This window comes from Trachurus japonicus, chromosome 12 (assembly GCF_045865225.1).
Source record: "Trachurus japonicus isolate A0001 chromosome 12, Traja_1.0".
Lineage (NCBI taxonomy): Eukaryota > Metazoa > Chordata > Actinopteri > Carangiformes > Carangidae > Trachurus > Trachurus japonicus.
In genome coordinates, this window is record NC_140918.1 from 26,816,306 (window position 1) to 26,844,032 (window position 27,727).

Here is a 27,727-nt window from a genome sequence, read left to right on the forward strand (position 1 = left end):
GTCAATCGTTAGTGTTCACCATCTTAGATATATGAGAAAATAGAAAAGACAGTGAAAGTAAAGAAGACTACAACAAAATTATTTTTTTTAGAGTGAACTAACATCCGCCATAAAGCGCTTTTATTGTGAAGGCCGAATGCCTTTGCGGTAACTATAATGTTGGTGATAATATCCGTTTAATAACACCAGAACTGTTGACTGTTTGGTGACCTAAAGTCAAACATGAAGACAATTATCTCTCTCGGTAAAGTTTACCTGTTAAATATTTGCCTAAAATATGCAGATACGCAGTTGGCGTGAGTTTCATCCTTGTGACTCTTATTTTGAAGGGGCAGAAACCGGATGTATTTTGGCGGCGGAACTACACGAGAGAAACACGGGGGACCGGTTCACTGAGGAGACTGGCTACCGTTTCTTTGTAAGCCCACCGGAGCCCGGAGCTCTCCACCGACCACGGCTCCGTATCTCGTCCATCAGGTCGGTGACAAGGTCGGACACGAGGCGTCAGTCGGTCGGTGTCCGCCGTTCAGCTAACCGGGCTAAGTGAGCTAACTCTGAAGTCCGTGTGTTTCGGTACCGGTGAAACGAAACACAGGCTGCTGGAGGAAAACTCAGCTAACAACTCACCACAGCTCCTCCGCTCTTTAAAATACGTACAAATAACGCCGGGCACTCGGTGTAATGTAAAGTTGACTCCGTTAAAACACAGTAGTTAACTTGTCTACAAGTGTCTAGAACCAGAGAGGGAGAAAAAAAAGCAGACATTTACCGCCACTGACCAGCAGCCACTACAACGACTAACATGTCCAGAAGTTTCACCATGAATATGTTGTCCTTTCTCCTCACTCCTCCTCAGCCTGTGGAGAGTGAGACACTGTGTCATGAAACCCTCAGCCTCACAGTGGTTGATCCACATGGACTCTGGACACAGAATAATAACGGTGCTGATGAGGGTCACACAGAGCTCAGCTAAATAATCCCCTCTCATTGACCTCGATGGAGGAGGCATGAGGAGTTAGCATTGTCATTGGCATTGTGTTTTGTTTTTTAACCCAACATTATGTGTTACTCAAAAAGATGATCCCTCCGAACCACATACACAAAATCACAGCACTGAAATATTGAAATAAAAGTTGTGACTCTTATTTTGAAGGCTGGATACACATGAAAACACAAGTGGAGAGGATAATTACTTATAAATAAGCAGCCAATTAAGCTTAGGTTACAGTGAATTATATTCAGACATACAGTTAGTCGGTTATGTGGAGTTTTTACATTCATTCAGTATAGAAAAACAATTCATATTGTAGTAAGCAGGCTGTTGCACTATAATGCACAGGTTGTTGTGAGGATCATTAAAATGATGTACTCGTCTCAATCATGTCTCCTATTTGAAAGAGAAGAAATCTTAACATAAGTTCTGCATCATGTCAGTCTTGTTATTGTACTAAACTTGAGGAATTGTGGTGTGGCATTTTCTCCCTTGCTTTCATAAAGGAATATCCAGGAGAAAGATTGACCTTATTAATGGGACAAGCTCTTGTCCTGACTGGGAGCAATGACGCTGGATACACAATGTTAATTATAACATTATAAAGTTAACAGTCTTACAGGTTGTCCTGTGTTTCACTGGTCTGCAGTGCACTAAGCTGGAGGAAACAAACTGAATTGATTTCTGATGAAGTGTTGTTGTGTTGTTGTCTTGCAGACAGAGCATCATGCCGAACAATGGTCCAGCCTCACACAGAGCAGGCAAGAGCCAGAACATGTCACACAGAGGCGGCTCCTCCAAGGGCCTTAAGGAGATCCACGTCGATGAGGAGGTGAAGATCGCAGTGAACCTCTCTATGGAGAGGTTTCGCTACGGCGACCAGAGAGGTATTGGCTCTTTGCTGTTTTACATCAGGAAATAAGACGCACACTCTGAGAAACACTACCTCCCGTCTAACCCTTAAATCACCCGTCAGAGGGGGCAGAAAAATGCGATGGTGGAGGGTTGTCGTCGTGTCCTTATATCTTGTCTCCTCCTGGTCTGAACAGAGATGGAGTTTCCCTCCTCCCTGTCCAGCACTGAGAGAGCGTTCATCCACCGGATGGCTCAGTCCCTGGGTTACATCTCCAAGAGTAAAGGGTAAGTTCCTCCAGAACCACCTGTTTGCTTCAGGTGCACAGCCAGAGTAAAGCTGCATCTGGAGCTGATGGTTATCATGTGGAGCTACAGTACACAACTAACCACATGGTGACTGTAAGACCTGAGATTGATGAGCTATGACAGCTGGTGGAGACTGATAGTAAAGTCAGGACAGTGGTTTTTATCGAAACCTATTTAGATAAAAACAACAGTGTCCCAGAGTCTTTGTTCCAGATCTCAGTCTCGGTGATGAGCACAGCGCTGATAAAAAATGATGACAGTCATTTTTTCCTGAGATGTTGGGACCATCTACAGCCACAGTTTGTCACTTAAACACACAGTGTAGCGAGTTTAAAGGGATAGTTAAACATTTTGGCAAATTGGCCCATTGCCATTATCCCTATGGTCATATCAGTAGGTTCATTACTTTTAATTGTCGGTACAAGCTGTTTTTAGAACGGTGGAGCAGAGCCGTGAGCTGCTCAGAGCTACGCTACGGAGGCTAATGGGATTTCTTGGTTTCCCTCATCAAACTCATTAAATACACAATCCAACAACTCCAAAACACTCTGGTGGACAAGTTGTGACCTGCACATTCACCACGCTATGAGATAATAACGGAACGTTACCAGACAGAGTTGTTTTTGTGGCAAATACAGAGACTGCTTGCCGAAAAACTGCCTCAGACGGGAAAGTGCATCAGCGGTTTTGCATAAATTTGCCTCGAAAACAACTTAGTCTGGTAACGTTCTGTTATTATCTCATAGCGTGGTGAATGTGCAGGTCACAACTTGTCCACCACAGTGTTTTGGAGTTGTTGGATTGTGTATTTGATGAGTTTGATGAGGGAAACCAAGAAATCCCATTAGCCTCCGTAGCGTAGCTCTGAGCAGCTCACGGCTCTGCTCCGCCGTTCTAAAAAGAGCTTGCACTGACAATTTATGGTAACGAACCTACTGCTATGACTATAGGGATTATGGCAATGGGTCAATTTGCCAAAATGTTAAACTATCCCTTTAATAGTTTACTATTGGGTGTTTCTGTCTCTCTGTTTCTCAGGAAAGGACCAAACCGCTTCCTCACCATCAGGAAGAAGGACGGTTCAGAAAAACCTCGGCCCACCATGCCCCTCTCCCTCTCCCAAAATTCTCAGTATTTCATCCGTAATCTGCTGCAGAGGTTTCCCATCAGCAACAAGGAGCGCACTGACATGCTGCCCAACAGCAAGAGCGGCCTGTCCATGCCCACAGAGCACGGTGAGTCTCGTAAGGTCACCGTCCTCAGCCATGAGACACGCTGAGACCAAGGACTCATAAACCAGACACAGACAGTGATGAATTCCTCACGTTCTGGTGTAAACAGACAGTTTCAGATCATGTGTCTTTCCTCCTTCCTCAGATAACGACAGTAATATCGCGAGCGGGCGCTTGAACAACAGCATTCCCGTGGTGCCTCGGAGGAGGAGGCCGACAGAGCTGGACAGTTTCAGACGCGCCCTCCCCGTCCATGAGCGGCAGGAGGAGATCGTCCAGCTCATCAGAGGAAGCAGGGTGGTGCTGGTGGTGGGAGAGACCGGCTCCGGGAAGACCACGCAGGTAGGACAGTCAGACGGTAGAGATAAAAACAGGTCCACATGTTCGCGGCCCCCCAGGATAACCCCCCACCTCCTCGGTCTCTTTGTCCAGATCCCACAGTTCCTGCTGGATGAGTTCAGCAGGAAAGGAGAGCCCTGCAGGATCATCTGCACCCAGCCCAGACGCCTGGCCGCCATCTCTGTGGCTGAGAGAGTGGCGGCCGAGAGAGGAGAGAGCGTGGGCCAGACTGTGGGCTACCACATCAGACTGGAGAGCAGGTAGCCCAGTTTATTATCTGAGACGCAGACACTGACCGACCCCTCTTAGGATGAAACTTATGCATCATTTCTACTGGTCCAAAAACCCGCCAAGACTCCCCAAACATCTAGCTTTTGTTACGTGATCAGTCATCACTCTCAGGTCTAATGAGTCTACAGTAGGTGCAGGTTTTTACTGTAGGAGAAGTTCACGTCTGGGCCAGACACTGTTGTGACTCAGGATCAGCTTGGACCTGTGATTGGTTTAAAGGGACAACGAGGAGTTTATATTTGGTTATAAAAAAGTCTCATATTAATGTGGATGAATCTACGTTACCCACTTGTTAATGTCTCCATTTTCGATAAATATATAATTTTGTCTATCGTTATTTTGTTATTATTATTAGTGGTGGAAATGCTGGGCGAGCCGACCAGCATTTTTGACTCCACTCATCTGGTTCTGTTTTCTTTCTTTGTTTCAGTAATTACACTGTCATACAGCAAACTATCTTTATTTAATTTATAATTCATATTATTTGTGTTGTTGTTCTTGTCATCAGTTATTATCACCCTACTATAAGATACTGTTCACAGGAGAGGTTATGGATAAAGGAAGGTGCATATGGGGCAGAGAAACAGCTGTTATTGACTATTTTTTATTTACTACTGTTTATTTGCATTTTTTAAATTAAATTTTTACTTTTCTAGTTATCATTATCATTTCTTATTTTTTGGATCCTTAACTCTTTGACTGCCAAAGACGAGTTATCTCGTCTTAGCGAATCCAAGCGTAGTCTGCCAAAGACGAGATAACTCGTCTTAGCGTTTTTTTAATGGCAACGCCATGTTGAATGTCTTGCCCTACTCCTCTGTGAAGATCAGACTTGTATCATCAAAATAAAGTGCAGAAAAACACATTTGGATTGAGAGATATAAAAACTATAGCGTGTTTTTCCCCCCTCACGGAGCGGTGCGGGTGTCTGACTGCAGCGGCGCCGCTCTGTGACACTCTGGCCGCCGGTGAGAGCTGAGGGGGCGGCGGCGGGGCTCATGGCGGCTCGGCAGCTCGTCGAAGCTCCGTGCAGCTCCGTGATACAGAGCACAAACGTTAGTAACAACAACCCCGTTGATCGCTCGTCGTTAGTCATCAAGAGCGTTTGGAAAGTCGCCAGATTTTGCGAGAAATCACTCAGATAGCAGCTTGAAAATCCCACGATCTAGTGTGGATGAGGAACGGACGGCGCCGGCGAACATGACGAGGAGAGCTAAAGGTGGTGGAGTGTCTGTTGTGAGCGCACATGTCTGTGGCTGTGAGTTCAGGGGGCACGTGACGTCAGCCAGAGCTGTAGGCTGTGTGTGTGTAGATGTGTGTGTGAGACAGAGAGAGTGAGTGAGACCGCTGCCTGCTGACCAGAGGAAGCTGGATCTGATCTAAAGCGCCGTGTTTCGGCTACAAAAACCTGTCGAACTGATCCGCGCGCGCACACACACACACACACACACACACACACACACAGACACACACGCACGCACACACACACGCACACGTATGCACACGCACACGTCACGTACGCACACACACTAAAAAAAAGAAAATAAAAAGTTGTAACTCAAAGAAAAGAAGGAAAAAAGGCTGCAGTAGTGTGTGTCAGTAGCTAAATATTTTGTCTATTGTCATCAAAAGTCATTTGTCAGTGTTGATTTAGTTGTTGTTTACAAGAGAACAACTGTACAGATGTTGAGGCATCACTAAAGCAAAATATAAAGGAGCCAATTGTACTGGTTCACCTGAAAATGACAGCCGACACAAAAACCTCTTTTTCTCAAGATTTTGGTGCCAAAATGGCATTTTGGGCTAAACTAACCTATATTCAACCGCCAATTTCACAAGACTGGAACAAGATAGAAACAAACAGTTTTTTTTTCTGGAAACTAGAGACCCTCATCTTTCCTTTGATGGGTTGAATGTGTATGTAGTAACAGTACATAATATATGGTGGGTCTACGGAAATCAGTCAAAAAGCTGGAAAATGCCTGGCAAGCTGGAGGAAGCTGCTGTGAGAATGGCTGGCAGTCAAAGAGTTAAATTGCCTACCAGTTTAGATACAAGTATACCAGTACAGGAGTACTGTGGCAGGAGAGAGTGTGGGTACTTTTGTAATGATGTGAATTTTTCTTTCTATCTATTTATCTTTCATAACCTGCTTGGATGATAAGATTTAATGACGTCTATACAAATTTAAGAGCAACATGTATGTAAAGTTTAATAACAAAAAGAAACAGACAGCACAACGATAACGGAGCCAGACCTCTCTCTACACAGCTGAGCTCATGTAACACAACCACAGTTTAAAGTCAGATTCACTACAGTTTCTGGCAAACAGTTAATCAAATCAGATTGAAGTAGATCCATCAGTGTCGTTTAACAGAACGCCTGCACCCAAACATAAGATAAGTATTAATTTAGTGATGTTGCTGAAACACTGAATTCACTCTGCCCCTGTTGATTTCCTCAGGGTCTCTCCAAAGACGCTGCTCACCTTCTGCACCAGCGGCGTCTTCCTCAGGACGCTAATGTCAGGAGACACCAGTCTGACAACTGTCACTCATGTTATAGTGGTGAGCATCGAGACTTGAAATAAGCCTGCTTTATGAAATCCACCTGGTTAGTACACCAGGTTAAGACCCTCTGTGTTTTTTCCAGGACGAGGTGCACGAGCGCGACGGTCTGACTGACTTCCTGCTCACGAAGATGCGAGACGTGCTGCAGAAGATCCCCTCGCTGAAGCTGATCCTGTCCAGTGCAGCTCTGGACGTAGACCTGTTCCTCCAGTACTTTGGCTCCTGTCCTATTATCCACCGTACGTCTCATGGAATAATAACGTAATTGCAGTGTATTAAAGCAGAAGTAAGCGATCCGGTCGTTTTGGCTAATGCTGCGTTCCAGGCAGGCTTTTGAAACCGTAAATTACAGCTTCAAGTCACGACTTACGACTTTGTAGCATTCCAGGCAACCCACTCGTGTTTTTCCGACCTGTTTTACCTGTGAAAGTCACTATAACGGCCACTCGTAACTTCTGACCCGTGAACTCGTACCAGATCGAACTGGTACGACTTCACAGGTCGGAAAAACACGAGTTGCCTTGAACGCACCATAACGTCCTCGTCCCTACGCGCGTCCCTACGCGCATCCCTTGGCTGCACACACAGCCCTGCATGCCGTTCTCTCTCCTCATTGGATAAAACTTGTAGGATACGAGAAAAGTTTTCTCCTCGGCTCAGAGCAGAGAAGAGTGACTGACAGACCCGTGTTTCGGTCCAAACACTCTATGTAAGTGATTGCTGTTGGAAGATATAACTATTTAAGACTTATATTAACACAAAAATATCGCTTACTTCTGCTTTAAAAGGGGCACAACACTATGCAAATATGGCAAATATCAAATCATTTACCATAAATGAATGCCAAAAATCTGATGGAAAGTGATGAATCTTTAACACACTTAAGGAACAGTAAAATAACAAAACCCTCCCTTGCCCTGTGTGTGTGAGATGTGGGATGTTGATAAAGTCTTTTTCCTGCAGTCAAAGGGAGACAGTTTGAGGTGCAGGAACTGTTTCTGGAGGACGTCCTGAGGATGACGGGCTTCAGCAACAAGGACAAGACGAAATACAAGGAGGAGACGCAGAGAAGTAAGAGACTTTTATACTCTATGGTTAGAAGAAACATTTAGCGATGTCCTCAACTCACTGCTGTGTGACTCTGTGTCTGTCAGCGGAGAAAAAGCAGAGACAACTGACTGAGTGGTGTAAGGCAGTGGAGGGCAACTGTGGCGATGAGAGACAGAGGAGTCCTCAGTCTGTCCTGCAGGACGGCAGGTGTCTGGACAGAGGGGACAGCTCCTTCAGTAAACAGGTGAACACACACACACACACACATGTGCATACAATATCATCTGCCGTGGTGTGGTATGAGCAGCAGCTAGGTGAGAGCCAGGAGGAACAACTTGTGCAAACAAACCCCTGACACTGTTGGTGTGTGTGGCTCCAACAATAAAGTCCAGTCAGAGTGTTTAAATCACACACAGCCATGAGACACTGATTACTCATTTACACTGAGAACAGAAACCAGAGCAGAAAGAATGATACAGTGTGTTAAAGAGGAACTATGCAAGTCCAGTCGCTTTTCCTCTGTTTTGCTAACCCTCCTCCTGGCCATGTGCATTTGTTTACAACGAGGCCGGCGAGAAATCAATCCATTGAGCGGTAGTAACATTATATATCATATACGTGTCGCGATGTATATTAGTGTAGTCTTATGTCATAAACAAGAGATTACAGGGTGTGTTTGTGTGATGGTGCCGCCGAGATGAGAGCTGGGTCACCTGGTCGGTGGCACTGATCTTGTAAGGTTGGTTTTTGGCCAAGAGACGCTAGGTGGAAGGCAGAGAGCCTCCATTCTCCTTGTTACAAGTCATTTAACCATCACAGTTACTGAGAAGCTGTGTAATTAAGGTTAAAAAAATGTAGCATAGTTAAGGTAAAAATCTTGCATAGTTCATCTTTAAAGCAGCCAGAACTAATGTTGATTGTGATTGATTATTATGGTGCTACAGTAAATCAGGTCAGTGCAACAGAAAAAAAAAAACAGATAATAGAATTAGGTTTTCCAAAAGTGTATTTTTTATTTTTTGTGTTTTTCATTTTTTGATGTGTTCAATGTTGGATGGAAAAATAGGAATTCTCAAAGTTTGTGTTTGTGTCTGTTTGCCTGAGGGAGCTGGGTCTAAGTATCCAACTGAGCTTAGGTTTGATCAGCTGGTCTCCCCCAAAGACAAACTAAAGAGTATATATTAGTATATGTATAGTAGTATAATAGTATCATGTTGATGTGAAGCGTCGAGACCACTGTGTGAAGACAGACCTCTCTCTCAGGCACTCGTGGAGTTAGGCCCCGTCCTCTGAGAGACTCAGGACAAGTTATAATTAATGATGTTGAGGTGTGTCGTGTGAGCCATGCCTTAACTGTGTGTGTGTGATGTATGTGGTAGAGTGAGAGCGGCTCAGAGCAGCTGGAGCCGTGGCTGTTGAAGGAGATGGACTCCTGCATCTCCAGCGTGTTCCTCAGTGAAGACCAGGACGCCTTCAGCCAGCTCTTCAACCTCATCCTCTATGAAGGAGTGAACGGTAGGACGTCACTCTGGAGTCAACGCATGCTTTCATTCACAGTACACAGATCATAAAACCTGACACTTAAACACGGTGTGAAGTCACTTGTACTTTGATAGTTTAGTTGAGTTGAGTTTTTTAACTTAGTACACACATAGATAAACAACAATATACTGTATATGCATATGATGTTAACATTAGTAAACAAAAAACAATAATTCATTTTTTCCCCTCAAGTATAAAAATCCTCAAAACAAATGTACCTTGACCGAAAAGGTGTAGGCTGCAGCTTCAGCTTAGTTTGCCTACCCTTCTTACACCAACAGTTTTCATCAGCTCATTTTAGAAATTGAGAAAGAACAAAACATGTGTATACAGTAGGCAGTTTACGATGCAAACTGGTGTTCATCATTCAGTTTTGTATTTATTGATAAAATTAATTTAAAATAGGTTTTGGAATCTATTAAGTGTGTAACATATTTTCATTTCTATTTCTAAATTATGCTGTCTTGTTCATATTTACTGGTTCGTATCTGAAACATCTTCTGGACACCATCTGGAAGCATAATGTTATTTACTTTACACATAATTGGAGCAGTTTGAACGTCCAAAAGATCATTGAATTTTAAGGTCTGTAAGTTTATGAATAATCTGTTTGTTCATATTCTGTGGTGACAAAAACTATATACTATATAAACACATATTAATATAGTAATACTTCATCTTCACTGTTTCCTTCTGTTTTAACTAAATAACGGAGGTGCATTGTGTCTGTCAGCAACCTGTCAGTTGTTATCAGGTGTATTTTAACTTCACAATATGCTAAGCTAAGATAATCATCTCCTAATTCTGGCTTCATCATTTCTCTGCAAACATTAGGTATCTGTAGTCTTTCTATAACGGTTCATGTTGTGGTGGAGGCGTCATGCCGTGAATGTGAAGCCTGGTGTTGTGTTGTGTTGTTGTAGTGGACTACACCCACAGTGAGACGGGGGCCACTCCTCTGATGGTGGCAGCAGGTCGAGGGTTCCTCGCTCACATGGAGCAGCTGCTGAGCATGGGGGCCGACATCAGCACGAAGGCGTCTAATGGATGGTAGGTGCAGAACTGAGTCACATGGTTCTCCTCAACCAGGTTAATGTGGATCGCCTGCAGTAAGGCCTGTGTGTGAAGCCTTTTTTACAAACTACACACTCAACCTTTTCTACTTCTGTTCCCCTCATCCTCTTCTTCTTGGTTGTTGTTGACTCATCAGAGTTCAGCTCAGTGACAGTTTTCATCTTGTTTCAGGACGGCCTTGGACTTCGCCAAACACTTTGGGCAGACAGAAGCTGTGGATCTCCTCAAGTCTTCCATGTGAGTGTCATGTCAACCTCACTGAGGCCGCACAGCTGATAGAAAACATTAGGGGCGGGGTTTGATGGTGCTGCTACCGACCAGGGTTGGAGCAGTTTTGTTGCACCTGGGTGATGTATACGTGAAGTAACCTGTGAATTACAGTGAATATCAACTCTCAGACCTCTATGAGATATCAAAAAAAAAACTGGAGCTGCAATGTTGTCAGTGTTTGACATTCAACACAATGGCTCTTTTGTAATGTGAGGAAAATTATTGTTGCATTAAAGGGATAGTTCAACATTTTGGCAAATTTGTTGAACTATTTGTTGAATTATTGCCATAATCCCTATAGTCATAGCAGTAGGTTCGTTACCTTTAATTGTCGGTGCAAGCTATTTTTAGAACGGCGGAGCAGAGCCGCGAGCTGCTCAGAGCTACGCTACGGAGGCTAATGGAATTTCTTGGTTTCCCTCATCAAACTCATCAAATACACAATCCAACAACTCCAAAACACTCTGGTGGACAAGTTGTGACCTGCACATTCACCACGCTATGAGATAATAACAGAACGTTACGAGACAGAGTTGTTTTCAAGGTTAATTCATGCAAAACTGCTGATGCGCGTTTCTGTTGGGAGCAGTTTTTCAGCAAGCAGTCTCTGCATTTGCCACAAAAACAACTCCGTCTGGTAACGTTCCATTATTATCTCATAGTGTGGTGAATGTGCAGGTCACAACTTGTCCACCAGAGCATTTTGGAGTTGTTGGATTGTGTATTTGATGAGTTTGATGAGGGAAACCAAGAAATCCCATTAGCCTCCGTAGCATAGCTCTGAGCAGCTCGCGGCTCTGCTCCGTCAATTAAAGGTAACGAACCTACTCCTAAAACTATAGGGATTATGGCAATGAGCCAATTTGCCAAAATGTTGAACTATCCCTTTAAGAAAATGTAGATAGTGGTACTTAGGAATATGATTTTTTGGCGAGGGTATCTCTGTAGCACTGCAATAAATTAAATAATGTGATTTGGATATTGCACTTGACCTTTCACCAATTGTTCAGCCCTAGTAGCATTTAAAATGTTCTATTATTTAACTCTTGAAATTATTAATAGTGAAATGATTAATTCTCAGCCCATGTCCATCCACCAGTTAAAATAACATTTTTACAGTCCCTAAAGTAAATGTTGGTCCAATCCCTCCTGCTCTTCTCCAGTCCCCTGAGAGAGGCCGGCAGTCTGGACGAGTCCCCCCTGCTGCAGGCCGACGGTGCAGAGCTGAGCGCCGAGGAGCAGGAGCTGCTCAGACTCTACCACCACAGCTTCGATGATGAGCGCGTGGACCTGGACCTCATCATGGATCTGCTGCACAACATCTGCTCCACCACCTGTGAAGGTGAGCCTCGGCAGCACGGCAACACATCTGTGTCAGAGCAGGTGGATGTTACTTTAGGATGATGTTTGTCTCGGTCTCCAGGCGCTGTCCTGATCTTCCTCCCTGGATACGATGAGATCGTTGGCCTCAGGGACCGCATCCTGTACGACGATAAGAGGTTCTCCCTCCACCCCGAGAGGTGGGTAATAGAAAACATCTGATCGCCAAGCAGCATCTGTAATGTTTTAGATTGACACTAGATGACAGTAACTGACTGTAGCGGACTCATCTTAAACCAAGACCTTTTAACGTGGTCTGTGTGTGTCAGTCAGTTGTGTTATGTTATGTAGCACAGCAGGACATGCTGCAGTGTGTCTGACAGCGGTGTCTCTCAGGTTCCAGGTGTTCACTCTTCATTCAGACATGCAGACTCTGGATCAGAAGAAAGCCATGAGGACGGCTCCATCTGGTATCAGGAAGATTGTAAGTAGTCTCTGACATCACTGACCTCAGTCCCCTCCATTCATCATGACTCTTAAAGGAGCTGTATGTAAGACTGTGGCCAAAACTGTTGCTGCAGTTAAATTCAAAATACAGCAGTGCATTGTTTCCTTCTCCTCCAAACTCAAGGTTGCCAGATAGCCACATGCTAACCTCTGCCCTGCTCCAGCTTTGTGGCTATAGTACCTTGAGTCTCACTCACACGCCACCGGAACTGCAGCAGTGTAGTAATAGACATAAATTAGCCTGATAAAGCTGCATACATGCACTGGGAAAAACTGATTATTGTGCATCCCCTGTGCAGATTCTGGTTTTGTTTCCGCTTTTGTCAATACGTTTCTCAGAGTCATAGCAAAGTCTTTTAATGTTGGTAACGTCAGACATGATCCAAAATGCTTGTAGCTGCAGCCGGGTGGTAACTGGCAATCTGTAGGCCGAAATTCTACTGACTTCTTGATTGGGAGAGAGCGGTGGGTGGCAAATAGAAGCTGTTACGCTGTCATGAAACTCAGACTTTTCCATTTGATCTTTACATGTTGTAATTATCAGCATTAGCATCAGAGCACATCAACACTCTTTCTACCATACATAATAGAAATTCACTGACTGAAGATAACTGGTTATTCTCCTACAGATTCTTTCCACCAACATCGCTGAGACCAGCATCACCATCAACGACGTGGTGTTTGTCATCGACTCAGGGAAAGTCAAAGAGGTAAGGACTTGGATTTACAATAGAAAACAAAAGAAACAAACATGTGGTCACTGACAAACTGATGGACGTTTTTCCCGGTGTAGAAATCCTTTGACACCCTCAGTCACGTCTCCATGCTGAAGACGGTGTGGGTCTCAAAGGCCAGCGCTCTGCAGAGGAAGGGCAGGTAACACAGAGCGACCCTCAGTGACAGTTTGCGATTGTAAAAAACACGTGTGAAAGAATCCACTGAGTGTGTAACGTGTCCTCAGAGCCGGACGCTGCAGACCGGGAGTCTGCTTCCACCTCTTCAGTCGACTGCGGTTCAACAACATGTTGGAGTTCCAGGTCCCACAGCTGCTGCGGATGCCTCTGCAGGTAAACACACACACACACATGCTGCTGGAGAAAAATCACTCAAGTCCTCCATAGTTCCAGAGTTTGCTGTAGTGTGATGAGTTTATTAGTAATCTGGAAAATGGTATTTCCATGTAAGGCAAGCTGCATTTTATTTGAATTCGATTTATATTTGAGAAAGTGAAAGTATAGAATACAGTTGTTTAAAATTGTGTGTGGTGTTTTTAATCATAATTTTTATATTTTTATCAGTAATTTTTTTTTTTTTCAATTAATAGACATTTCAGGCGACCCCATTTTAATTCCAGGCGACCCCACATGGGGTCCCGACCCCAAGGTTGAAAAACACTGACGTGATAACATACGTAAGGGTCCTTTTGTGTCCCACATACAGTATGATTAAATTAACCAGAGACATATGATTGCATTAACAAGAGACAGGGAGAACCCAGATGTATTGGTGATCAAAGACAGACTAGAATGTGTTGTGTTGGGAAAGGCAGCATTGTAATGCAAGTGACTGGCATTGCATTGAGGAGAAAGATCAATGGGTCAAACCAGTGGGGTGCAGGGTTTTGCTCTCTTCACTATGCCAAATGAATATTTTCTTCCACAGCACACACACACGTTGTCTATGGCTTTTCATGTTTTATTCTCGAAACTCATAACGGCACAAACACTTCACTGTCAGCAGACCCAGTAACACCCAGACTTTGTTCCAGTCTTGTCAGTGACAGTGTGTTGTGGTGTGTTCAAGGAACTGTGTCTGCAGACCAAGCTGCTGGCTCCCTCCTCTCCAGTGACCGAGTTCTTGTCCAAAGCTCCTCAGCCTCCTCCTGCTCACGCCATCAGGAACGCTGTGCAGATGCTGAAGGTAGCAAACTCCTCTGTAGACTACACTCTAACACACTGACAGACAAACACGCACACACACATACACATTTAGGACATCCCTGCCAGGGAGAAATGTAGGACAGACATAAAAGCATTTGCTTCTGCCTGTGCCTTTCCAGTCATTGCTCACACCTTATTACTGTGTACAGTTTTTTTTGTTTATGTTTACATCAGAATGTAATAATTATACTTTTTTAATTTATTCAGTCTATACTGACTGAATAAAAATCCAATACAAAACACAATGTCGTCTTTCCGTTCAGACAATAGATGCCATGGACCAGAATGAGGACCTGACTGATCTGGGCTACCACCTGGCCGATCTACCCGTGGAGCCCCACCTGGGTAAGATGGTGCTGTCCGCCGTGGTGCTCAAGTGCCTGGACCCGATCCTGACCATCGCCTGTACGATGGCCTACCGGGACCCCTTCGTCCTTCCCGCCCAGGGCTCCCAGAAAAGAGCCGCTCTGCACTGTCGCAAGCGATTCACGTCCAGCAGCTTCAGCGACCACATGGCCCTGCTCAGAGCCTTCCAGGTGGGTGTGTCCTCATCACATCTGCTTCATTAGGGTGAATGTGGAAAACAATGGCCTAAAAGCAGAAACTCATAACTCGGATATTAAAGGTATATTTCAACATTTTGGCAAATTTGCCTATTGCCGTAATCCCTATGGTTTTGGGAGTTGGTTCATTACCTTTAATTGTCGGTGCAACCTGTTTTGAGATCGGCGGGGCAGAGATGTGAGCTCTGCACGGCGCGCTGTATTTCCGGGCTTTCCCTCATCAAACTCATCAAATACACAATCCAACAACTCCAAAACGCTCTTATGGACAAGTTGTGACCTGCACATTCACCACGCTATGAGATAATAACGGAACTTTACAAGACAGAGTTGTTTTGGAGGTAAACACGTAGCAGGAACTACATCCCCGAGAGTGACTTCAAAAGCAGAAGTAGTTCCGAGTATTTGCTTCATGTGTCGTAATGTTACATTATTACAGTATTATACTGTAATAATAATTTTTTTGTATATGTTATTATTTCATAGCGTGGTGAATGTACAGGTCACAACTTGTCAACAAGAGCGTTTTGGAGTTGTTGGATTGTGTATTTGATGAGTTTGATGAGGGAAAGCCCGGAAATACTGTGAGGCTCCGTAGCGTTAGCTGAGCAGCTCACGTCTCTGCCCCGCCAATCTAGAAAATAGCTTGCACCGACAATTAAAGTTAATGAACCTACTCCCAAAACTATAGGGATTATGGCAATGGGTGAATTTGCCAAAATGTTGAAATATCCCTTTAAGACTACAGGTGATTACAAAAAATTAAAAAAAAAAAAAAGATCAATAGTTAGGAAGGAGGAAAAAATATAGGTTGTGCCAAACACAGATTGGTTTTCCTCTTGGTTCACTGAAGTCTATTCGGATGAGACAGTGGGAAGTAACTTTCTATCTTACAGGCAAACTCACTCTTCAGTCTTGTGTCTATCAGCACATCAAGGCCACAGTCGACCTCTCATGTCGCTCAAGAAAAAGTTTTCCCCACTTATGGTAAAAGACGGACAGCAGCAGGAGGCAGTGGAGCAATGAAGGTCGCTCACAGTGAAGGAGTAACAGACTGTTAAATGTAAACAGGATTTATTTCAGCTAGAAAGGGGATTGAATCACAGATTAAGTATTCCGGTGTTCTATATAGCACCTGGTCATAAACTGATTAATTAGGATGAGAGTTACAAATGTGTTTTGCTCTATGTGTGTCCCGTGTGTTGTCAGGCGTGGCAGAAGGCCCGCAGCGAGGGCTGGGAGAGGTCCTTCTGTGAGAAGAACTTCCTGTCTCAGGCCACCATGGACATGATCCTGGGCATGAGGACACAGCTGCTGGGACAGCTGCGTGCTATTGGTCAGTTTCACTCACTTTAATCCGTGTGTTCACCATAGTAACCATAAGCAGCAACAGCCACTCCTCACAATAATAATCATAGTAATAATATGAAAACACTCAATTTACTTGTAATAGTCTTAATCATGTGAATGAAGGAATTAAATAATTAATACATTTATAAATAAGTGAATGATGGATGGTAAAATGATTGTGAATGAATGAATGAAGTGATGGATGACTGTGACTCCGTGTGTCTCCAGGTTTCGTGCGGGCCCGTGGAGGCAGTGACATCCGCGATGTGAACCTGAACTCTGAGAACTGGGCCGTGGTGAAGGCAGCCCTGGTGGCTGGCATGTATCCAAACCTGGTCCACTTGAACCAGGAGACCTCCATGCTCTCCAGTAACAGGGAGAAGAAGGTCCACTTCCACCCCACCTCCATCCTGAGCCAGTTCAAGGAGGTAGGGGAGAGTTCACTGCACCACATGTCGATTCGCTCCGCCCCCCTCACTGCCCCCTCAGAGTGCACAGATCTGCTGTGTGCATGTGTCGGGACTGCGATCACTTGTCAGTCATATATAATGTACTGACTGCTGCTCTGTGACAAACATTGTAATACCAGTACACCAAGATGCAGCAGGCTTTGTAAACGGAAAAGGAGACACCGGCAGTGTGGTTGGTTTTTCAGCTTTTGCCTAAAACACCCACAACCAGACATCTGTCACAGTGACTGTTATCCTGACGGTAAAGTAGCAAAAGTGACATGGACTCTCAGCCCAAATGTACTTATGCCACACACCTCAGGCCACCTGCTTTGGATCATTAATGGGATATTTCAACATTTAGGCAAATTTGCCCATTGCCATAATCCCTATGTCTTATGGGTGGGTTCACTACCTTTAATTGTCGGTGCAAGCTGTTTTTTGGATCTGCGGGTCAGAGTCGCGAGCTACTCCAGGGTATCCGCGGGGTCTTAAAAAGTCTAAAAAAGTCTAAAATTTGAAAATCTAAATTTTAGGCCTTAAAATGTCTTAAATTTGTTGAATTAGTGTGTTCAAGTCTTAAATAATTTTAGACAGGTCTTAAATGTTCTTATGCCCAGCATGGGCGAGCATTTTTAAATAAAAAGATGTACCGTATTTTCCGGACTATAAGTCGCGGTTTTTTTCTAGTTTGGCTGGCCATGCGACCTATATTCAGAAGCGACTTATATATTTTAAAAAAAAAACCCTACGCTATGACCACAAGAGGGAAGCACGGCTTTTATTTCTAAATCCCTCCTCATTCAGTGGCTCATCTTCATCTTCCTCATGTGCTGTTCTCCTCGCTGCGCTGTCTGACCTGTCTCCGTTGCGCCGTAGCGCTTCACTCCGTCAATTCAGAGTATTTTCACAGCGTGTTCTGCGGTCAGTCTTCGGTCTCTGCTCCGGTCCCGACTGGGCTCCGGACACGGAGCAGAGACCCAGGTCCGACAGTGCAGGCCTGTCCCTCTCTGAAGCAGAGGAGAGGTCGGCTTCACTCCCGTCCGTCTTCACAGACAGTCCATAAAGAGTTTCTGATCACAGGGTTTCCAGCGCTGCCGCCTAAACTAACGTGTTAAAAAAAAAAAAAGTAGCGATATTCACCACCGCCGCCCCCCCCCCCCTCCCTCCCCCTTGGGACGATCGCCTTCATTCATCTCCGCATCCTCACACACACATAGGCTACACACCACAGAGAAACGCGCATGCATAACAGCAGCGCGCGCTATAGGTGCCGGCCTTTAAACAAAGCCTGGTCATTATATGACACCCGGCTATTAATTAAATGTTTGAAAAATAAATGTGACTAATACTCAGGTGCGACATATAGTCCGGAAAATACGGTAGTACACATTTATTCAAGCATTATTTAATACCATAATATATAGGGGTGACCAAAAGCCAATTTATTTACGTCAAATATTGTGCTGGTCATAATACAGAACAGGTTGTGGCTCGTGTCTGTTGATCAAAGAAGCTGAAATATTTCCATGTTTGTCTATTCTGGGTCACATTTAGAAGTCATCACATTTCAGGCCAAAGGGGAAGTGTTGGTGTTTTTACTGTTCTCCAATGTAAAAATGGGTCACGTGTGACCCTTAACATTATTCAAGGTTTAAAGCCATCTGCCTGCTGGTTGCCAGTGAATTAAATAAATAATGTGTTACATAAACATTTTTAATTTCACTCCCCAATTTCTTTTTGTGCCCCCAAATAGTTTACTTTAGATGCTCCTGCGACACTTCATTGTGCTTTATTGAATGTATTTTCAACTACAAACAAGCCTAACACGCAACTTATATATTGCAATCAATTTCTAGTTTTGTGACTCCGCATTTCTTTTGTACGTTTTTTATTTGTCATGATAGGTCTTAAATTTCATCCATAATGGTCTTAAAAAGGTCTTAAAAAGTCTTAAATTTGAGCTGGTGAAACCTGCAGAGACCCTGTACTCAGCTACTCAGCTAACGCTACTGAGGCTCATGGTATTTCTGGTTTTTCCCTCAAAACTCATCAAATATACAATCCAACAACTCCAAAACGCTCTCATGGACAAGTTGTGACCTGCACATTCACCACACTATGAGATGATAATGGAACATTACGAGACAGAGTTGTCTCCCGTCGGGGGCAGTTTTTTGGCAAGCAGTCTCTGCATTTACCTCTAAAACAACTCTGTCTCGTAACGTTTTGTTATTATCTCATAGCGTGGTGAACCGCCGATCTAAAAAACAGCTTGCATTGACAATTGAAGGTAATGAACCTACCCGTAAGACATAGGGATTATGGCAATGGGCAAATTTTCCTAAATGTTGAAATATCCCTTTAAAATAGAGAGAATTATATAAGAGGGAGCAAGTAAAACTTGTGATGTAACCTGGTAACTACGGTACCTGTTTATAGAGCCCAGCCCTCTCACTCTGCACCCTCATTGGCTCAGGGCTACACAGCCACCGCTCAAAGGTTGATTCCCAGAAACACCCTGAACCCAGAAAACAGGGTCAGAGTCACCACACTCTCAGGGTGAATGTGACACTTTTATGATCATAACAGGCCCAGTCTTGTTTTCTCTGATAGTACAGCTAGCACTTAACTAGAAAAACATCTAAACAGACAGTTGTGTGTCTGTCTCTGTAGACTTTAAATACTCTCTGTGGTTTCAGCACTCAGCCCACCCATATCGATGTTCAGACATGAATAAATCAATTTAATGGCAGATATAAAAATGTTCCACTCTTGTATTGTTGTAGCAGAACCACACTCTCTGACTCCACCTTGTTTGCCCACCATTTAAATTTCAAACACATTTAAATCAAAGTGCTTTTGCTGTGTGTTCTTGTTGTGTAGAACAGTTCAGGCAAAATGGCCCGGGGTCTTCCCACAGACTGGCTGATCTACGATGAGATGAGCCGGGGCCACAGGATGGCCAGTGTGCGCTGCTGCTCGATGGTGACTCCCATCACTGTGACCTTGTTTGGAGGTTGTGCTAAGCTGCCCAGCCCCATCCTGCAGGAGCCCGCTGCGTCCAGAGCCACAGGTAAACTAGGCCTGGGGTTCCCAAACATTTCCATGCCAAGGCCCTTTACAAACCCACCGACAATACCACGAAATATGTAAAGAAACATAAACTTTTGAGTGTATTTTCTGAATTTATTTATGCTGAGGACTCCCTAGCGCCCCCTGTGGCCCCCCAACTGGGCTGTGGCTCCCACATTAAAAACCACTGAACTAGGCTAAGAACTACGGAAGAGGATAGGGCTGCTGTAGAAAAAAAAAAGTGAGTTCTGACTTCTTTCTCAGAATTCTGACTTTAAAGGGATAGTTCACCCAAAATTCAAATTTCACTCATTATCTACTCACCCTAATTTTCAGAGTCCTCCTTCTCGGAGTTACAGGGGGGTCCGCGCAGCAGTATTTGTCCATATAATGGTTGTGAATGGTGCTCACTTTTCTTCGTCCAAAAACACACCAAAAAACATCCAAATACCTCCATAGTGCTCGTCTGTAATGTCCCTCTTGTATTGAAGCCCCAACATGAGAAATTGTTCCGAAAAAAATTAAATAAGTCTATATTTTAAGCTTGTTTGTTGCGGAAGCTCCCAGTGTCTCAGTTCACTGCTCTTCCTGGTGGAACAATTTCTCATGTTGGGGCTTCAATACAAGAGGGACATTACAGATGAGCAGTATGGAGGTATTTGGATGGCTTTTGGTGTGTCTTTTTGGACGAAGAAAAGTGAGCACCATTCACAACCATTATATGGACAAATACTGCTGCGCGGACCCCCCCGTAACTCAGAGAAGGCACGGAGGACTCTGAAAATTCTCACAGCCCTTAAGCCTGGTACACACATAAAGATTTTCTAAATCTCAACCAATTTTTTATCTGTGAGAGACCCCACACATGAAGATAAAAAATCTGTGATTGAACAGTTTTGATCGTATTGTGTGTGGTGTGCTGCAATATTCCAAACACGGCACACCACACACATTAAAATTATCGATTATTACCTATTATCTTTATGTGTGTGGTAGGCTTTAGTCGACATGAGTAGATAATGAGTGAAATTTGAATTTTGGGTGAACTATCCCTTTTTCCTCAGAATTTTGGCTTAAATCTCAGAATTCTCAGTTTAAAGTCAGAACTCAGAAAAAAATCAGAACTCACTTTTTTTTCTCCACAGCGGCCCTAATCCTCTTCCGTAAAGAACAGACTGTATGTAATGGTTAAAGCAGAAGTAAGCGAGCCGGTCGTTTTCGCTAATGCTGCGTTCGAGGCAGGCTTTTGAAACCGTAAATTACAGCTTCAAGTCACAACTTACGACTTTGTAGCGTTTCAGGCAACCCACTCGTGTTTTTCCGACCTGTTTTACCTGTGAAAGTCACTATAACGGCCACTCGTAACTTCTGACCCGTGAACTCGTACCAGATCGAACTGGTACGACTTCACAGGTCGGAAAAACACGAGTTACGAGTTTCCTTGAACGCACCATAACAGTCCTCGTCCCTACGTTGCCACATTCACGGCGTCCCTTGGCTGCACACACAGCCCTGCATGCCGTTCTCTCTCCTCATTGGATAAAAACTGTAGGATACGATAAATGTTTTCTCCTCGGCTCAGAGCAGAGCTGAGTGACTGACAGACCCGTGTTTCGGTCCAAACACTCTATGTAAGTGATTGCTGTCGGAAGATATAACTATTTAAGACTTATATTAACACAAATATATCACTTACTTCTGCTTTAATTGAATTCTATTTAAGTAACATGGACAAACGTAGTCAACAGTGTATTTGTTAGTCTTTTCTCGTTTGTCACATGTTCACATGAATACATAGAGATATTAGGATCATTGTTAGACCACACTGAATTTAGCATCACTCCTGACGCTGACTGCCTGTCCTCCCATCCAGCTCTGGTAGACAGTACTCACTGTGTAGACCCAGCTAACAGCTCCCAATAAACATCCTGTCCACAAACCAGCTTGTGACGAGGCACGGAGAACATGTTTAACTTTAACAAAGAGGACAGAGTCTCTCTGTGGTTACACAAACACTGATCCATCCTCACAATACCCCGAGGACCGCAGTCACAAGCGTCCTCCAAATCCACAGATCACATGCAGAACTCCCAGTCTCTACAAAACCTCAGAGAATGTGAATCTGGTCCTGTTTACCGGGACAGAGGCAGTTTGCACTGTCCCTCCTGAATGTGTGAAGGAGTAGGACATATTTTTGTAAACCAAGTCCTCCCTCTACTCCAGACACATCAGCTGGGAGATGGACATAGTCCTCTGATGTTTCCTCCACCGCTAACACTCTTTGTTCCACCATCAGCCATGTTCTGCTCCTGTCTGAGGACACGACCTCATCAAGTCCTCACCGTACTTCAGCTCATGTGTCACATTGTTTCTCATGTGATGCGTTCCAAACATTGATGGATTGTTACATGTTAGGTTTTTTTTGACAAAGCTCATGATGAGTGATTTCTCGCAGGAATAGATTCTGGTTCAGTCTGTGTCTCCATGTTTCGTCCCTCAGACTGTCCACTGGACGACAACAGTGACAGTGAGACCGAGGACCAGACTGAGCTGAGGATAGACGAGTGGCTCATCTTCCAGCTGGACAGAGAGGTGAGGGAGCATCACTACCACTCACTGTCACTGTCACCACTGTCATCATCAACAGAAACCTGTCATTTTGTCCAATTAGATCCATTTGCCCCCAGCGGGACTTGAAACCACTCTTTAATTTTCCTCTGTTAGTGTCCGTGTCCATCAAACATGCTTTGTCTGCTGACAGCGCCCTCAACCTTACTTTTGGAACGCTCTCTCTGCTGTTGGTTACAAAACAAGTTTACTGATATTCCTTGTTAAAGGGATAGTTCAACATTTTGGCAAATCCGCCTATTGCCATTATCTCTATAGTCATAGCAGTAGGTTCATTACCTTAAATTTTCGGTGCATGTTGTTTTGAGATCCGCGGGGCAGAGAGACGTGAGCTGCTCAGCGAACACAATGGAGGCGAACGTTACATTGTCCCCTGTCCCTCAAAACTCATCAAATACACAATCCAACAACTCTAACACGCTCTTGTGGACAAGTTGTGACCTGAACATTCACCACACTATGAGATAATCATGTACAAAACATTACGACACATGAAGCAAATACTCTGAACTACTAAACTACTAAATCACTCCGCCCAGTCTGGAATGTAGTTCTGGCTACGCATTTGCCTCAAAAACAACTCTGTCTCGTAATGTTACATGATTATTTCATAGTGTGGTGAATGTGCAGGTCGCAACTTGTCCACCAGAGCGTTTTGGAGTTGGATTGTGTATTTGATGAGGAACAGGGGACCTGTACTGTTCACCTCCACTGTGTTCGCTGAGCAGCTTGTTTCTCTGCCCCGCGGATCTCAAAACAGCATGCACGGAGAGCAACGACGTTGTTTTGTTTATATAGCAGCGCCGTTGTTACAGGCGATACACATCTATGTCTGCAAATACGTTAGTCCTGTGTAACTTTTTGCTGCGAAATATGACTGATGGTGCGAGTAGAAGTCCACACGTGTGTTGAAATTTTTGAAAAAAGTTGAGCGAGTGAGCGCACGCTGCAAAAGAGAGAGGGAGACGGTCCCGCAGCTGCATCAGCAACATTAAATGGTAAATGGTAAATGGTAAATAGTAAATGGTCTGTATTTATATAGCGCTTTACTATACCTGGACGATACCCAAAGCGCTTAACAATACATCGCATTCACCCATTCACACACACATTCACACACTGATGGCGGAAGCTGCCATGCAAGGCGCAAAATTAAACTGATTTATAACTTTGTAATCGGGCCATCGGCCGGTTCAAGCTACTTTGAGGCTGATTCATTAGTCCGTCTACCAATGCACTCGCATCGTTTAATCGATTTTGATTTAATCGGTTTTCGTCACACCCCTACACTCTGAGCAGACTTATCAGGCAAAATGTTCTCGCTTTGAGAAGAGATGTTTCACTGAAGCACGTCGGCTTCATCTGATGTTGTGTGTCTTGTTGTCAGACTGCAGGAATGGTGTTTGAGCTGAGGCAGAAGTGGCAGAGTTTGTTCATCAAGAGGATCGGTTGTCCTTCAAAGCCCTGGTCTCAGCAGGACGAGGCCATCATCCAGACCCTGGTTTCTGTACGTCCCGAGATTCACCTAGTTTCACTTCATGCACGATCGCACTGCGCTTCATTTTTGAGGTGAACCAGGTAAACGAGCGTACCCTTGTCCCTTAGGTGTTGACAGCAGAGGAGCAGGGCGCCGGCCTGCAGCAGCCCTCAGGGATCGGCCAGCGGCCCCGGCCCATGTTGTCAGAGGACGGGCCCCAGTCCTCTGTGAAGAACTCCAAGAACGGCCCCCAGCTACCCACCAACACCTCCCATGACAAGTATAAAGTAGATTCAGCGTGATGTGTGTGTCCCACTAGTGTTCAGTGTCTGTCACGTTCTTCTTCTTCGGTCTTTACAGTGTGGTGTGTGTGTAGACACACAGAGAGAATGTAGAGGCTCATCAGCCATGAAAATGAGGTCAGTAAGAGATGAGTTCAAGGACCAGGCCTCATTATTTCTAATAAGTACAACACAATGAATAATAAAATAGAATAATTGAGACTAAGGGTGAATTCCAATTCCTATCTCAACCCTCAATCTCAAAAATGCGCCCTCCCGCGAAGTGCTAGTGCTGACCCGATTCTCAGGATGGGACAAGTTTAAGAGCTGTATTCCCCTCAATATTGAGATTCTCCGACACCACTTTTGGGAGCACCCTGCCCAGAATGCAGTATTTTCTTTGTTAATAGAGATATAAATATTACGAAAACCATTGTATTTTCTTAGTTTTGGCCCATTTTATGGATTATTTACCTCATTGTTGCGTAACATTTATTTTTTATTTTACGATCTTTGGTCAATAGCCGGCCGGTGCGGACAAGCCATGTTGCTATCGTTTAGTTACAAATGTGTAATTTTTCTTGGTGGTAATGTAGTTGTTAAGTTGTTTTATCAAGATACAGCCTATGTATGTAAAATGTTTGGGCAGATAATGTTATAGATGAGCAGGCTAATGTCGTCTCCCGTAGCCGCAGAGTTACCTGACGATAGTTACAGCTGGTGTTTACCTTTCAAAAAGCCGTGGTATGCGGTGACTTTCCACTGAATATGTCCGTGGTTGTGGTATTATACAGATTATTTGTTTGAATATCAACTTATAACTAACTCAACTAATTTATAGGCTACAAAGTCTGAAGACGTATCTGCATTTAAGGGGTGTCCCATTTCTAAGTCACAGAATAGCCCTTAACACTTGGTTTTGAGGGCTACTAAGATAAGGGGTTGAGCTTGAAGGTTAAAATAGGAATTGGACTTCACCCTGAATCCAGAACTATAGCAATAATGAGTATATACTGTAAATTGATAGTGAAGTACTATAATATAGAATACTGTATACAACACATTATTAACAATCAGGTGGATATTGCCAGGAGCTTTACAGTTTGGTGCAGGACTGAAACACTTCACCCTGCAGCAGGAATAAATCTACAACAAAAAGCTGAGTCATGTTTTCCTGTTGCACTTCACACTGCCGCTCCTCCTCTCCTCAGGTCTGGTAGGAGTCCAGCAGCCTCAGGCCTGGCTCAGCTTAAAGTCCACAGAGACGAGTCCTTCCTGGTCCCAGGTCAGCCGTGTGCTGACCCTCAGTCCTCCTCCAGCCCGTCCTCCTGCTCCGTGACCTCAGACAGCCCCGTCTCCTCAGGAAAGGTACTCACTGCTGCGGTCTGTTTGTGTTTCAGACATGTGATGCTTGCTGTAGTGAGACTTCTTCAGTGAAGGATGTTACTGTCTGCGTGGTGATGTTCTGTTTTCCCTCTTGTCCCCATCAGGTCTCTCAGCCTGCGTCCCCTCAGCTGGGCTCATCGGTCCGGTACTTCATCATGAAGAGCAGCAGCATCAGAAACATAGAGATTTCTCAGCAGAGAGCGATCTGGTCCACCACGCCCAACAACGAGAGCAAACTCTCCAAGGCCTTCCTGGAGAATAACCTCATCATCCTCATCTTCTCTGTCCAGGGCTCCGGACGCTTCCAGGTAAAAACCCGGTTCACGTCCTCTGGGATCAGAGTTTTTCTACCATGTGTCTAAATGTAATTCTGCCTGTCTCACAGGGCTACGCTCGCATGACATCAGTCATCAGTCAGGAGAGCTGCCAGGACTGGGACTTTGTGGGACTGGGTGGGGTTTTCAGTGTGGAGTGGATCCGCAAGGAGAGTCTTCCTTTTCAGTGCACCCAACACATCCTGAACCCCTGGAACGACAACAAGAAGGTGCAGATCAGCAGGGACGGACAGGTGAGTCTGCTGACAGAGCTCTGGTCTCTCTGGTGGGAAAAGACGATTATGGTGCAGAAAGAATTCATCTAGGAGTGTTTTTAAAAAAGAAAAAAAAAAAACTTAAATTAAAAGGGATAGTTCAACATTTTGGGAAATTGGCCCATTGCCATAATCCCTATAGTTTTAGGAGTAGGTGCAAGCTATTTTTAGAACAGCGGAGCAGAGCCGCGAGCTGCTCAGAGCTATGCTACGGAGGGATTTCTTGGTTTCCCTCATCAAACTCATCAAATACACAACTCCAAAATGCTCTGGTGGACAAGTTGTGACCTGCACATTCACTACAATATGAATGAAGTAATAACAGAGCGTTACGAGACGGAGTTGTTTTCGAGCGAATGCAGACACTGCTTGCCGAAAAACTGCCCCCAGCAGGATCTGCGGTTTTGCATGAATTTACCTTGAAAACAACTCTGTCTCATAATATTCCGTATAATCTCACAGTGTGGTGAATGTGCAGGTCACAACTTGTCCATGAGAGCGTTATGGAGTTGTTGGATTGTGTATTTGATGATTTGATGAGGGAAACCAAGACATCCCATTGGATAAGGATTTGGATCGAACAAGGAGTTTCATCAGATCTGGATCAGGTCACAAACATAAAACAGCTGCTCTGTCGTTTCTGTGTTTATATGGGTATGAAGTGGTGAAACTACAGTAGTTGTCCTCTTTGCCAAGAAATTATGGGACAGTATCTCTCCTTTCCTTATGTAAAGGAAGGTCCAGTGTTTCCTCTCCTGAAGGAGGTAAGGAGATAGGAAGCACTGAATATTCACCTGGCTCTCAACGTGACTGCAGCTCAGACACTTCAGGTCATTTTAGAAACCTTCCTGACAAAGGAAAGTCTTTTCAACCTTCTTTTTTGTCTGTAGGTGAAGCACTCCCTGTCCTCTCATGTGACCTGTCCCTTGTCCCTGTTGTGTGTCCACAGGAGTTGGAGCCTCAGGTGGGCAGCCAGCTGCTGCTGCTGTGGGAGAGAAACTCTGGGAGTCAGTTTCAGTGACAGGCATCAGCAGGACTCAGCAAGTTTTCCTCTGACGCCCAAAATCAAACCTTGTATATCGATAGAAGCATCTATTTTTCTATCAGTCAGAGTTTTTAGACATGAATTTGTTTTATTTCAGTTTATTGCACGGCCAGTGAAGGTACGAGGTTCGTTCATCTTCTGTCTCAGTTCAATCTCTCTTGTCATTGAAGGAGCTTTCCTTCCAGTTTGTGTTCATCCCTCTGTTCACATTGAATCTGTGGACGTTCTCCACAGGACATGAACTAATGTGACCGAACAGATGAGACGTGTTTTTACTTGACGACTGCAGAAGCTCTGACGGTTCATTTCAGTTTTTACTCTAATGTGTGTACTCTGTTTACAGTCGATGGACAGCGCTCCTCAGTACATCCACTAACATAACCACATGTTGTTGACTTCCTGTAAATGTTGTGTATGTTTAAGTTGTGTTGTGCCTTGGCAGGGGCCATTAAAACTATTTATGAACTCATTTCAACAGAAAACACCCTCACATGTTTGTCTCTGCAGCCGTGTGAGGGAAACTCTGAACTGTGGAGGCAGACATAGTCATGACTGTGCTGATGAGTTGACAACAATAAAAACTGATTTCTCATTAAA

At 44.3% G+C, this 27,727-nt stretch overlaps 1 protein-coding gene across 2 annotated transcripts; it reads left to right on the forward strand.

Moving 5' to 3' along the window:
• The first annotated feature begins 343 nt into the window (after window positions 1-343).
• ythdc2 (YTH domain containing 2) lies at window positions 344-27,727 on the forward strand. Of its 2 annotated transcripts, none has more exons than XM_085794013.1 (31): window positions 344-477; window positions 1,709-1,878; window positions 2,041-2,131; window positions 3,191-3,387; window positions 3,530-3,726; window positions 3,817-3,983; window positions 6,479-6,581; window positions 6,667-6,823; window positions 7,548-7,655; window positions 7,739-7,878; window positions 9,014-9,149; window positions 10,100-10,226; window positions 10,422-10,487; window positions 11,684-11,862; window positions 11,944-12,040; window positions 12,237-12,324; window positions 12,977-13,057; window positions 13,141-13,223; window positions 13,309-13,414; window positions 14,151-14,267; window positions 14,551-14,823; window positions 16,060-16,186; window positions 16,429-16,628; window positions 19,536-19,725; window positions 22,225-22,316; window positions 23,740-23,859; window positions 23,958-24,109; window positions 25,322-25,493; window positions 25,610-25,804; window positions 25,882-26,064; window positions 27,035-27,727. In XM_085794013.1, exons 2-31 carry the CDS (start codon window positions 1,719-1,721, stop codon window positions 27,104-27,106), a joined length of 4,176 nt encoding a protein of 1,391 aa, XP_085650139.1. In that variant the 5' UTR covers window positions 344-477; window positions 1,709-1,718; the 3' UTR covers window positions 27,107-27,727. The 2 variants fall into 2 exon arrangements, with proteins under 2 accessions (XP_085650139.1, XP_085650141.1); XM_085794015.1 differs by having other exon boundaries at window positions 25,322-25,478; window positions 25,601-25,804.